At 51.3% G+C, this 12893-nt stretch overlaps 2 protein-coding genes across 3 annotated transcripts in view; one reads left to right on the top strand and one right to left on the bottom strand.

The window, feature by feature from the left end:
- The first annotated feature begins 625 nt into the window (after window positions 1-625).
- Window positions 626-7307, top strand: PABPN1L (poly(A) binding protein nuclear 1 like, cytoplasmic). The gene is made up of 7 exons (XM_019536037.1): window positions 626-1062; window positions 2271-2400; window positions 2557-2600; window positions 3534-3640; window positions 4710-4797; window positions 5119-5264; window positions 5948-7307. The coding sequence occupies exons 1-7, from the start codon at window positions 976-978 to the stop codon at window positions 5985-5987; spliced, it is 642 nt and encodes a 213-aa protein (XP_019391582.1). The 5' UTR covers window positions 626-975; the 3' UTR covers window positions 5988-7307.
- Window positions 7308-9792: 2485 nt separating this feature from the next.
- Window positions 9793-12893, bottom strand: part of TRAPPC2L (trafficking protein particle complex 2 like) — a 4542-nt gene continuing 1441 nt past the window's right edge. For both annotated transcript variants that reach the window (XM_019536036.1, XM_019536035.1), the window contains 3 exons: window positions 11000-11087; window positions 10751-10830; window positions 9793-9970 (listed from right to left, as the gene is read on the bottom strand). In XM_019536036.1, the coding sequence (XP_019391581.1) occupies window positions 9925-9970; window positions 10751-10830; window positions 11000-11087 (214 nt within the window). In that variant the 3' untranslated portion in view covers window positions 9793-9924. The remainder of the gene's footprint in view (window positions 9971-10750; window positions 10831-10999; window positions 11088-12893) is intronic.

Genomic DNA, 12893 nt, shown 5'->3' with positions numbered 1-12893 from the left:
AGCCCGAGGCCCCGCCTCCTTGGGAGGGCAAGCCGTGATTGGCCGCTGATGTATCAAATGGGGGAAGTGGTGGGGCAGGTGGGGGCTGCTGGTGGAGCTGCGATGTCCAGGCTGGGAGCAGGGTAATGGGGCAGGGGCATGTCCCAGTAAGGCTCGTGGCACTGGTGGGTGCTGGGCTGGCGCAGCCCTGTCCTACCTGCTGCGGATCCAGGTCTCAGGTGCCCACTAAGCACCCGGCTGTTTCTGCCTGGGGGGCTCCGGGCCAGCCCCTGCTTTAGAGCAGCGTCTCTCACAACCATGGGGTGTGATGCAAAAGTGAATATATGAAAGGGCTGCAAACAAATGTTAACAAGAGTTTCTTGTCTCCTTTCAAGGAGAAAAATACGGGAAACCAGGGGTTTTCCCTTGCAGGGTCCTGGTCCAAAAAAGGTTGAGAAACGCTGCTGGAGAACAGGGGTCCTGGGAAGCTCCAAGGAGACCCCCACGGGCCAGGCAGCATCCCAGACCGTGCTGGGTATGTGTTGGCCTGAGGACCTGCCCTGCCGCTCCCCCGGCTGCTCGTGAGAATTGCTAGGGGCTGGATCAGACCCTGGGTCCATGTTGCCCAGTCTCCCATGAGAGCAGATGCTGGAAGGGTGTGTGGACTGGGTCTGAGCTGGGTTTCCCCTGCTCCTCTCCTGTTTGCAGCCTCCAGCACTGAGGGTCCAGGCAGGTCTGACCGTGCCCCGCGCTCCCTGCTCAATAGAGACCAATGCCCCTTTCCTCCAAGCACGTACCCGCTCCCTGGGTGAATCTGGCTCTCAGCTTCCACCACATCTGGTAGCAATGAATCCTGTGCTTGAAGGACACGCCGCTCTGACTTGCCTGGTTCTCTCCCTGTCCCTATGAAGCTCCTTCTTCCTGGACCCCTCTGGGATCTGGTGGCAAGACCCTGCGGGGGCCCTGGTGACGGGGGGCTCCTGGGATGCGGTGGAGATGGCTACCTGGCAGAAGACGGGTGAGGTCTCAGACCTGAGCCAGCTGGAGGGAGACAGCATGGAGGAGCTGGAGGTGGAGGACCCGGTGAGTGGACCATCCATGGCAAAGGTTAATGTTGTCCTAGCTGGGACCTGCTGGGGGGCAAAGGGAGAGGACCCCCCTCCCTTGCAGGAGCGGTGAGGTCCTGGCCCTGCCTAGGGGGCTGTGTGCACCCGTGAGCATTGCCAGCACCCCGGGGACCATGCCCCTATGATGCTTTGCGGCGCCACACAGAGCTGCCCTATGATGCTTCCTCATTGCCTTGAGAGGGGATGTCTGAACTTCTAGGTGCGTGGGGGGGACTCGTGGGAAGGCATTGCAGGACTATCACCCCTCCAGGGATTTAGTCTCCAGGGCAGCGGAGGGTCAGTGGGGGTTTAATTCTCTTGCTGAGGCATACAGTGGGGTATAAAGCAACACCAGTTTGGAGCAAGAGGGTGAGGCAAAGGGGTGGTAGGGGCACTCCACTTCACATCAGAGCCCAGGCACAGCACAGGCACCTGCAGGGAGTGTGATATCGCCATCCAGCCTTTGCAGAGTATTTGGCACAAAGGGGTTTCTGCTCCTGCATCCCTAATAGCAGGCTTGTTCCTCCACCTGAGATGCCCCAGACCTGGAGGCAACTCCTGGGTCTCTAAGGGAGTAAATCGAAGCAGACCCACAGAAACGGGGTAGAGCTCACAAAAGCTCCCAAGCTTCGGAGCCACTGGTGCCCCTCGTGCTGCTCGGCTCTCACCTTCAGTCTTGGCTTCGTTAGGGTACGTGGCTCTGGTTTGTCTGCAACCAGCTGCAACTCTGCTCCCCTCCAGCCTGTTTGAGTTGCAAATGCTGCAGGGGAGCATTCGCTGCCAGCAAACGCTGTTTTGCAGTGGTGTTTAGGACACGCTGCTTAGACTCCCCTCTTCTCCAAAGCATACGCAAGGAGATGAAATCTCTCCTGTAAGCCAGGAGCAAGTGTGAACAAACGGCAGGTGAGCGAGCCAGCAGCCTGCCCCATCTTGTGCCTTTCTGATCGGCAGTGAGGACCGCAGAGCCCAAACCCCCTGGCTCCTCTTCCTCCATGTCCCCGCTTTCCAATGCCCTCAACTGCCTAAGAGCAAGGTGCAAGCAAACCCTGCCTCTTTCCCTGCAAAACTCACCCGTGCCAGGTGCTGCAGACTGAGAATAGCCAGGATGGGCAGGGGGAGCAGCTGCCACAGGATCCCCTTCGGGCACTGCGTTCTCATGCCCATGGCATTGCGGCTTGGTGTTAGGAGCTGGAAGCCATCAAGGCCAAGGTCCGCGAGATGGAGGAGGAGGAGGAGCGGCTGAAGGAGCTGCAGGCAGAGGCCCAGAGTCACCTTCTCATGGCAGCAGAGGCAGGTACGGTGCTGCAGCCTCTGGGCGCTGGGGCAGGGGCCATTAGGCGGTGGGGGTGCCTCTCTGGGATGCATCAGGGTGGGCTGCGTGAGTTGCGGGGTCTCCAGTACCAGCCCCTGAAGCTTGGTCATTTTAAAGTCTCCCTTGTCCCGGCAGGGTTTTTCTTTCCTAGGACAGCAGAGGAAAAAATCAAGGCTGATCAGAGATCTGTCTATGTGGGAAACGTAAGTGGGGAGAAAGGAAAAGCACTGGTGGCTTTCTGGGCAAAAAGCTCAGCTGGTCCATTGCTCCTTGTACTAACAGCCATGAGTACCTGGAGCCTCCTCGAGCCCCTTTCTGGGAGCAGCTGTCTTGAATTTACTGCTTCAAACTCATCTCCTTGATTTCCACCTGTTGCAAGGGGCTGGCTGCAGGTCTTGGCTTTTCAAAATCCTGAGTGGTTTGATCAGAGTTGTTATCATGTGCTGCGGTTTCCATTTCCCCAGCTGGGTGATCCTGTCTTTTGGGACTGGGTGCATCTGTCTGGAGTGGGATTTGGGTACCATGGATCACCAGGTGTAAGCCCGACTGAAGTGACTTGTAGGCCTTGTGAACTGGAGGCTGGGGGAATACGGGGGTGCGCAGCTTCCAGCACCCTTCCTGCCAGTGAACTCCTTCATGGGAATCATTGCATGAATGCAAAGACAAAAACTGTCCGGTGCTGCCTGAGCTTGCATGGGTTTGGACTTGAGCGAATGTGCACAGAAAGGTTTCAGTGGCATTCACCTGATTCTGGATAACTTGCTGGATCTGAAGTAACAGGAGCTCTGTATCCAGACTCAAAGATGCAGAAAACCCCAGGCAATGCTGGAAGCAATAGGAGCAGCCTCAGAGCATGCAGGTCGCATCTTATTCCTCCAATGCTGCAGACAGGACCTGTTTGGCATGATGCAAACCTGGCTGCAATGACATTGGCACTGAGCCACTTCCCGATTTATAGCGCCCAGCACAGCAGGCTGCCACTGGCTCACGTCATTGGTGAGAGTTGCCTGTGTAGGAGCTAGGAAAGGGATGCCTCCTAGCTGGCCTCTTGGCGTTGTTTAACGAGGCATGAGTAGCGTGGGTGGAAGGCTGGGCCATGCCCTTGGTGCGTGGCTGAGCGGGGCATGCTTTGGCAGGTGGATTACGGTGGCACAGCGGAGGAGCTGGAGTCCCATTTCAACAGCTGCGGGCAGGTCAACCGCGTTACCATCCTCTGCGACAAGTTCTCCGGACATCCGAAAGGGTCAGCTGGGCTGGTGGCACCTGGGATGGTGCAGGGGGTGCGCGCTGTTCTGAGACCCCCCAGGCCTCTGCCACTCTCCAGACCTTGACCCCCCGGTCTCTCTTTCCCTGGCTTTGGCTGGGGATAGCCACTCTAAGCCCTGCCTTGCTGTATAAACCCAGCCACGTATTCGTGCGCTGAGTGAATGGGGGTGAGCTGCCTGCTCCGGGAAGGGTGCCCGTCCATGCATCTCTCCACATGCTCGTGCTCCTAGTGGAGTAACTCACGAGAAGCTATGGGGGCAATAAGTGAGCTGTCTGTCTGCAGGTCCAGCAACGAGTCAGGGTCCTTGCTACGGCATGGATCCATTGCTCACCATGTGGGGAGGGAGAGGAAAGCTCCTCCGACACAGTAGATCCCATATTGGGTCCCCGTGTGTAAATGCCCCCTTTGCACCACAAGTGCACAGATGTGTTATGGTGATTGCCCTGCATGCTGTGCCAGCTGCTTCCACGGCTTCCCTGGCAAGGAAGTCTCCCTGTCTGAACCAGACAAGCGGGGATTGTTAGTCAAGTGCTGAGGAGGCTCTTCGTGCTGGACGGGCTGCTACCTAAGCTCTGGCCATGGGAGAGCATCAGCACCAGACCCAGCGGGGTCTGCCTGGGCGCCGCGGGCTGTTCACTGGCTATTTGAAGCCAGCAGAGATGCAGCCTGGCCTCCCAGGAGGCTTCCCCTTGTTTCCAAGTCCCCTGAGCCAGCAGGAAGCTTAGCAGCCATTTCAGGTCCCTCTTCTGACTTTTACCACGCAGCAGAGCGTCTGCTTAGGAAGAGCTGGGTTGGAAGCTGCTGGCTTGTGCTTGAGGTTTTAGCTAGAACCTGGCTTAGTAACCCCATGGGTTGGGGACCTGCACTGGTGTCAAGCATGCTTCCAAACACGGATGACCGCAGTTTTAGCTGCGGCGTGCCAGGGTCTTGGATGGGCAGCTGTCACCTTCTTGGTGCCAGCCGGCTGGAGCATCCTCTCTGGGCTGTTCCCTGGCGCCCTTAGGAGCGGTAGAGCAAAGGGGTTTGTCCTCCTGTCACCTCCTAGGTACGCGTACATTGAGTTTGAAGACCAAAGCTCAGCGAAGGCGGCTGCGGCACTGGACGAAAGTGTGTTTCGCGGCCGGGTCATCAAGGTGAGGCTGGCGGGAGTGACTGGGGGGTTGTCTTCCAGGTTTGTGCCAGGCTGGGCTAAGTTAGCGGTGCCCAGGCTGGCCAAGGGTTCCCAAGCGCAGCTCAGGGGATGAGGACTGCTGTCGTTTAGGCACCTGGCTTCAGCAGGGGCAGTCAGGGCTGTGCTCTGTAGCCTGGGCAATGGAGACGCCGTGTGCTCCATCCCACCCAGCTGCTGGCAAATTTAAGACCTCTGCACATGCCACCCGTGTGCTTGGAGCTGGGGGTTTCCTGCTCCCCGGGGCAGCGAGGGGGCAAGCTCCAAGCCTTTGGCTGTGTCCTAGGTGCTGCCCAAGAGGACCAACATGCCAGGCATCAGCACGACCGACCGTGGCGCCTTCCGGGGCCGTGCCCAGAGCAGGGGGGGCCTGTGTTATGGGGCAAGCTTCTGCAGAGGGCAGCGAGCCTGGCCACGCGGCAGGGTGTACAGGTGAGGGCGGCGGTCCCTGCTGCTGGGGGGCCAGCGGTGGAGCACAGCATCACGGTGTACCCACACCAAGCAGGGCTCGCGTGTGGTGGCCTGGTAGCCAAATGTAGCTCATCACTGCCACGAGGACAGCTTCTCCTTGGTCCGTCCCAGTGCTGGGAGATGATGCTAAGCACCAGCCTAGTACTCTACATCCATCCAGCTCTGGACCAGTCATTAGAGCACAGGCTTCAGGCCAGGGGTGTGCTGTATACACGCTGCCTCTGCTGGGAGGGACGACCCCTTCAGCCTGCTCCTGGGTTGGCTCTGCTCTGCTCCAGTCCATTTCCGGGCTCCCAGTGGGTTCCTGCACAGTCCACCAGCGTTGGGGTGCTTCAGAGTCTGCAATGGTCAGCTCTGACTCCAGGCTCAGCAAGCTGTGCTGCTTAGCAGGGGAGGTGAAGGATCCCACCAAGGGTACAGGGGTGGGAGGGCTCACAGGTTTCCTCTAGTCAAGTTTTCTCCTTGGGGGCGGAGGGTTTGCTGCAGGAAGAGGGCGCACAGCTGGTGCAGGGCACAGAGCCCAGGTATGCTGCCCGTGAGGCCTGGGCCTCTGCCCGTGCTTCAGGTGGGCTGGAGAGCAGGCATCGCTCTGCTTTTATAAGGGACTGGCTGTGCACTCTGACGCTGTGTTTGATCTTGTCCAGGAGCCGGGGACGGTTACTGCCGTGGTATTCTCCCTACTAGACAAAGACAAGATTGTGCTGGAGATGGCGACAGGACTGCATTTAAAAAAACAAAAGGGGTGGCAGGGTGCTGAATGGGAACCTAGGTGAGCAGAAAGAAGTGTGGGGTGTCTTGTCTGTGTGGGGTGCAGCAAAGGGGGTGCTGTATTCTGTGCCATGCTGGCACCTTTCCAGGCATTTTGGGGTTGCCCTGCGGGTCATTCTTAGGGAGCCCATTCATCTCCCTGGGAGGCAACCCCACGTTTCTGAGCATGGCATGACTGGAACAGAGAAACCGAGCTCCCCGCATAGCTGTTTTCATCCTGTAGAAGCTGCAAGAAACGGGGTTTGGGCACCTAGAGCAGTCAGCCCATGTGCCAGCTGGACCAGAGCTGTCAGGGGCATCTTGCTTTCTCTGCCACACTCAGGGGTCCAGACACAAGAGCTAGGTGCCCTGAATTCTGTTTTCTGGGACCCACTCGTTCAGCTGACCAGTACCCAGACTCGGTGGGATATCTCTTGGGCACAAGCAGATCCTGGAAGCGAGGTGGGATTTCTTCTACCCCCTGAACTGTTGATGGGAGTGAAAGGGAAAAACCCTTGGTGAAGCAGCTAAGTCAGATTCCAACCCCCATCCCACCACCTTTTTCTTTTTTTAAATGTTAGTTATAAAGACTGCCTGGGTTTCACCTCTGATCTTGCTGTTAAAATAGGCCTGTCGTACATCCTGGGGTGGGGTGGCTGAAGAGGCGTGCCTGGCCCTGTTCCTCTGATGAGGCTTGTGTTAATGCCGGTCAGCGCATGAGATCTACCCACTCGCAAACCCTGCTTGGAAGCTGATCCAGAACCCGGGGGGTGCAGGGAGTGTCTTCTTGAGCTGCACCTCCCAGGGGCTGGGTCTGAATCCAGCCCGTAGAAACAAGGCGCGTTTGCAGGGGGCCTAAATGCAGTCTCCCTCTATTCCTGACACTATTCTCACAGTGGGGAGGTCTCATCTCAAGGCCCGAGGTGGTGAGAACAGTTGTTGTTTCAGGCTGGGAGTGCAAGGGCTAAGCATATGGGGTTCATGCTTAGCAGCTGCCTGGCACAAGCCATTCCTCCTGGTCTCCCTTCCACATGCACCTTGACTGGCTGATTTTTAAAGGAAAATTATCCTTGGTTTAAAAAAAACCTAGTTAATATTTGGCATTAAAAATTTAATTTTAATCTAATTCTTGCCCTGATCTTTCAGGACCTTTGTTCAGGATTCCTTTACCCCAGAGCTGCAGGGAAAATAACTTTGATACAGCTGAGGGGACACTGCCAGGTACCGTTGTCTGGGGAATAAAAAAAGACCTCTCCATGCCTGCTTCAAAGGAGAGTCGGGAAGCTTTCCATTCTGGATCTTGTGAAATCTTGTGGATCTAACAGTTTGGACTGCAAGTTCTAAACATAAATCCCAAAATCTCATGTTTCTCTGAATAAACTTGGGAAGCCCTGGGACTTCATCCTTGAAGAATAAGTTTGTTTTAGATGCAAAGTACCTGGCAGTGACTGTCTTGTAAGATCACTTGTTGAAAAGGGAATGCTGAAATCTGGTCTTGACAGGCAAAAAGATTTAACTCACTTTTATGTGTAACTATTTATAAAAATAGCGTTGCATTTGTTGGGGGGAGGGGTGGGAGGGTGGGATAACAGTTGCTGTTTCTAACGTGTTATGTTCCTGAGAGAGAACTGTAAATGTCATTTCTATAATTTTTTAAAAAATAAATGCTCTTGCTGTCTAGAAAAATCATTATCCCAAATGAAAGTTCACTTTGCTATTGCTAGGGGATGCTAGATCAGATCCACAGCCATGTGTGTCTGCATGCAGGTGGTAGATAAATAAGTGTAATATTTGTGTTAGCTCCCCTCACCTTATTGCTGCCATATATCCCTGAGAATGGTCTGCCAGCTGTCTGCTTGGACTGATAAGAGTGCCTGTGTCAATAGCTGCAATGTATCCGTGTTGCATGGCTGTGGCCAGCCTATTTGAGGTAAGCGTGGCCCTATAGTTTCTGGGGGTTTGATTTTCCAGTTAAGACTAATTCACCTTCATTTGTCCAGATGCCTTCTCAGTCATTCAGAATAAAACAGGAGAGGATGGGTATTACCTACATTCACTGCGTTTTGCCTATTAAGCTGGGAACATGTACTAACTCACTAGCAAACCTTGCCAAAACTAAAATGCCATGTCAGCACCCCTTCTGTCCACCATACGTGCTCATGGATAATGCAACGCAACTCTTTTTCCTCACCCTAATTTTTTTAGGATTAAGCCCATGCCATGTGTCCTGCCTTTGGCAAAGGACAATAATGTTTCTCCATCTTCATGGAGACATTCAAGCTGCTTTCATGTCTCCTTCCCACCTCAACCTTGGTCCTTCAAGCCTTCCTCAGCTGGCTTTTGCAGCAGCCCCTCTGTCACTTGCCTCTGGAGCCTGTCCACAGCCTTGTTGGAAGCTAGTGCCCAAAACTGGCTGCCGTCTTCCATTTGCCCAGCATGGAGGAGGGTGGTACTACCACTACCTCAATCTTATGTACACAGCTTCTCTTACTGCATCTCCAAGTTGCCCTCTTGCAATAATGTCCTATTCCCAACTCAAGCTGCTTTTGTGAGCCACTCTAAGCTTCTTGCTAATGCTACTGCCAAACTGCATATTGCTCCTATTCTGGATTTGTGCATCTATATGGTTGTTTTTTTCTTCCTTATGAGTAGAACCTTACATTGGTCTGAATTTCAGCCTGGCAATACTCCCATTTTCAAGTTTATCAAGATGGGATCTTCCTCCCAGGCTCCAAGTGGCTGCAACCCCCTGCTTTTCTGTGTCATCTGCAAATTTGATGAGAATAGTCTGTATCCTTACACTGCAGTCATTTATAGCAATGATAAATAGCTGTGGACCCAAAAGCCTAGCTCTTTGAACTGATCTCAAGGTATAATTATGTCTAGGTTAATGCAATTAAAGCAGCTGCACATTTTGGGTGCTGTCTAAAAGTAGATAGAAAAAAATAGCTGCCGGTATATTGTTGCTAATACCTCAGCACAGCATGGAGGATATTCAGCTACTTGACATACTGCTGTGAAATGGAGAAGGGTTCTTATGATCCTAAGGGAAAAGTAGAGGGGTGGCAAAAACAACCCCTCAGATGCCAAAAGCCCCCTTTAAGTTGTTGTACAACTGCAGTCTTGGCTCGTAACCATCATCACATGGGATTTAAGCAATAATACAGACACAGGGTGTGAGCTCCTGTGTTCCCTCAACTTCCACAGGAGGGGACCTTTGAGATCTTGGTTTGATGACTGTCGCTGATGGGTCATCTCCATGCCTCCAATAAAATGAAGGAGTGTTTTTAAGGGGTGAAGACACTTAAACTCCTAACACCATGGTTTTTAAACAGGCCCAGTGAGTTATGTACTGAGCACTAAAGCCACTGTTGCCTCTTTTGCAGCAGTTTGTTGTTGTTTTCCTTTTTGGTAGCTGCAGGCTCCCCATACTTCATATCTCACTGAGGAAGCCAAACTGGAATAAGTGCAGTTGGAAAATGTGTTGAAGTGCTGTTAGTGGTTTCAGCAGTACAACTGGCAGCTAGTGTGGGAACAGCTACAGCAACAGATTGTCTGGGCTGCATTTAGTACTGGTAAAGCCTCTTCTAAAGGCTACAAGAAGCAGTTGGTTAAAGCAAAGATACTGCATGATGCTTGAGGAGGAATATATGAATCTGCTATTGTTAGGGGAAAAAAAAATTAAGCTCTGATTATCAAGTCCTCCCCTGTGACTTGCTAAAGAGAGACAGACATGGGTAGCTCCCGCTAGTATCAGGTTTATTTTATATACAGGAAGTGCAAAGGCTGTATATACATAGCACTTCATAAACACACACCTCTGTACAAAAGAATGGTCACAAGCAACAAAAGGGAAGGGATAGGAGCAGTTGCTTCAGCACACCTGCATCATCATGGAGGTCACCATGTTATCAAAGGCCCTAGAGAAGGAAGAGCACAAAGTAAAGCATTAATCTGGGATTGCTCTTTTACAAAGCTGTGCTGGTAGCAGGTAAGAAACCACTAATGTTCTTGAACAGAAGGGCTTTCCAAGGCTTAAGTAGAAGTTTTATTTTTAACCAATGAGGTGCTCCATTAAGCAGTTATTTCAGCTTCAATAGAAGGAAAGCAGAGCTGCCTTGCATGCAGGCTGGACTCAGTGCTGGGAGTCTGAAGCCTGATCTTCCACCTGCAGTAGCAGGATCTCCCATTCACCATAAACCAGAACTTAAAATGATGGGCAGCACTCCTTCAGCTGCTCTGGCCTCTTCCCCACAGGCTGAGTTTTGCATAGCTGCAGCCTGCCCCATTAGACATGTCTGGTGAACATGACTGCAGACAAAGTATGACTTTTCCCATGCTTCAATCAAAAAAGAAAAGAAAAAAAGAAATCTGGTCATTTAGGAAACAAGCTTTTTCTTTTCCTTTTTTTGAGTCAGCATTTTTAGTATCACAGGTGTGAGGGTAAAGCCTGTGGAAAGCAGGTAAATAAAGTCTCTAATGAGGAGAGTGGAGACTTGAGCCTTCTATTACACAGCAACTGCCCAAAGAGAGCACAGCTGCATGTTTTTGGAAAGGAGCTTTGCAGCTCCCAGTTTTTAAACTGATCACCCACTGAAGTTCCATTCTTAAGCACTAAATGCTATAGAGCTATCACTAATAGCTCAGAGTCCCAGAAAAGCAACAAAAATCGAGATGATTATCAAAAGCAGCCCACTCACCTGGAATGAATACAGTCCCCAGGGTTATAGAAGGGGTTGCACATGATGTCTGTGTAGGAGTTGTGCAGCTTTCGGAACATCTGAAAAAGGATCATGGTTTGATTTTTTTTTTTTTTTTTATAATTAAAACTTAAAAAATTACTGTCAGATTTTTTTCTTGTTTTTTTTTGCTTCTCAGCATTTTGTGAATCGGTGGAAGTAGCAAAAAATAATGATTTAGCAAGTTACATTCAGATTTCCTGCACTTACGCTGCGGATCTCATTGTCTCGAAGTGCTGTGTTCGAAGAATCTACCACCATAACAAACTTAACCTTGGAATTTGTCACGTAGCCGTATCTGCGCAGCTGGTTAAGGAAGGTATTTCTAACACACACACATAGCTGGCAAAGCTACCAAGATAAAACTGGAATACAGTCAAGGGAAAACAAAAAAGCCCCACAAGGGGAGGCTACCCTCAAACTATTCACATTCTAAGCCATGTTTGGGGGAATAAGGACAACAAGTCACAGGCCTTGGTTCCCCCTTCTCTACTTCGATGGCACCCTTTGTGATAATTTATCATCACCCATATGCTTGAGAATTGTTCATAAACTAATTTAAGCAGGCAGAAGCGAATGTCTTTATAACAGAAGAAATCTTGCTTGCATCCAAAGGCACTCTTTTGTTTACTGTCAGCAATTGCACAAATAGCCTTCAATCGTGGTTTGTGATTAATTCCTTTGCTGCAGCAGTTTCTGAGAATCAACTCAACAGCTCTAATTATTCATGTCCATTTGGGCAATACCCCAGACCCAGTGACAAAAATCTTACATAAATGAATTAACAGCTTGGTAGTGAGACTACATACCAGGCATCCATTGCATTAGTTAAATTAAAAATGTCCTAACTTTTTAACTGGCAAAAAGGGAAGCAGAAAAGGTTTCTTTGGCTGGTTAAGTGACCAGCTAGTTTCACAGGTTTATCTTGCTAGCTTCTGATGCAGTCACAGTCCTGAAATACTGATTTTATAGAAAGCAGAATGACATGTTCCAAGAGTCCTACTCCCCTAACCAGCACTGCTGGGCAAAATCCTCTGGCCTCATCACAGACCTGTTGTCACAACTTTAGTTAAGTGAAGGATGAGGTATGAAACCCGACCCAACCAGAACTAGACCTTTCCAGTTGTCAGCAACAGACAAGCAAGGCCAAGAATAAACTGAACTGATGCTAATCATTGACAAAGCAGCTGATACTTTAAGCCACTCTTTGGCATATGGCCTGGAAATTGCTCTGCAAGACCAGGCCAATACCAGGGGCCCCAAACAGGAATAGAGGTTCCCTGGGAGAGCAGTCTGCAGGGCAGAGTGAGGAGATACAAGCACAGGTGCATGCTGCTGGGGAGGTTGGATGCCTACTTCTAATAACACGTTCTGGTACCTAAAGACTTAAAATAGGGATTTTTCATAACATAAACTTCAAAAATACAGGACTGGATATTCCATCATTTCTGTGAATCCACATACTTCCCTCAAAGTGAATGAAACTACCCATTTACAGCAGCCAAGGAGATGATCCTCTGTAACTTGCATCATTTGCAACCGTCAGTGATTAATAAGGAATCTAGCTTATCTAATTTTAAAAAGGCCAAACAAGACCACATTCAGACAAGTCATTTGTTTCTGGCTTTATTTTTACTTTTTCCTTGCTGCGCTGCATGTGTTTCAATGCCAGGGAGGCTGGCTTCACGGTTGGAAGGGACCTGAGCAGATCATCAAGTCCGACCCCCTGCCATGGCAGGAAAGAGTCCTGGGGTCAAACGACCCCGGATAGGGGCACATCCAGCCTCCTTTTGAAGACCTCCAGAGTAGAAGCGAGCACCACGTCCCTTGGAAGTTGGTTCCACATCCTAGCCGCCCTGACAGTGAAGTAGTACCTCCTGATGTCTAGCCTGAATCTACTCTCCATCAACTTATGGCCGTTATTCCTTGTTACTCCCAGTAGTGCTCGGGGGAACAGGGACCCCCCCAATGCTTGCTGGTCCCCTCTGACTAGTTTGTAAAACAGCCACTAGATCCCCCCTCAGCCTTCTCTTGTGGAGGCTGAACAGGTTCAGGTCCCTCAGCCTCTCCTCGTAGGGCCTGCCCTGCTGCCCCCTGACCATGC

Source organism: Crocodylus porosus, unplaced genomic scaffold, assembly GCF_001723895.1.
Source record: "Crocodylus porosus isolate Cpor-Errol unplaced genomic scaffold, CroPor_comp1, whole genome shotgun sequence".
NCBI lineage: Eukaryota > Metazoa > Chordata > Crocodylia > Crocodylidae > Crocodylus > Crocodylus porosus.
The sequence above is the reverse complement of the archived record's forward strand: the minus strand, read 5'-3'. Positions and strand labels throughout refer to the sequence as shown.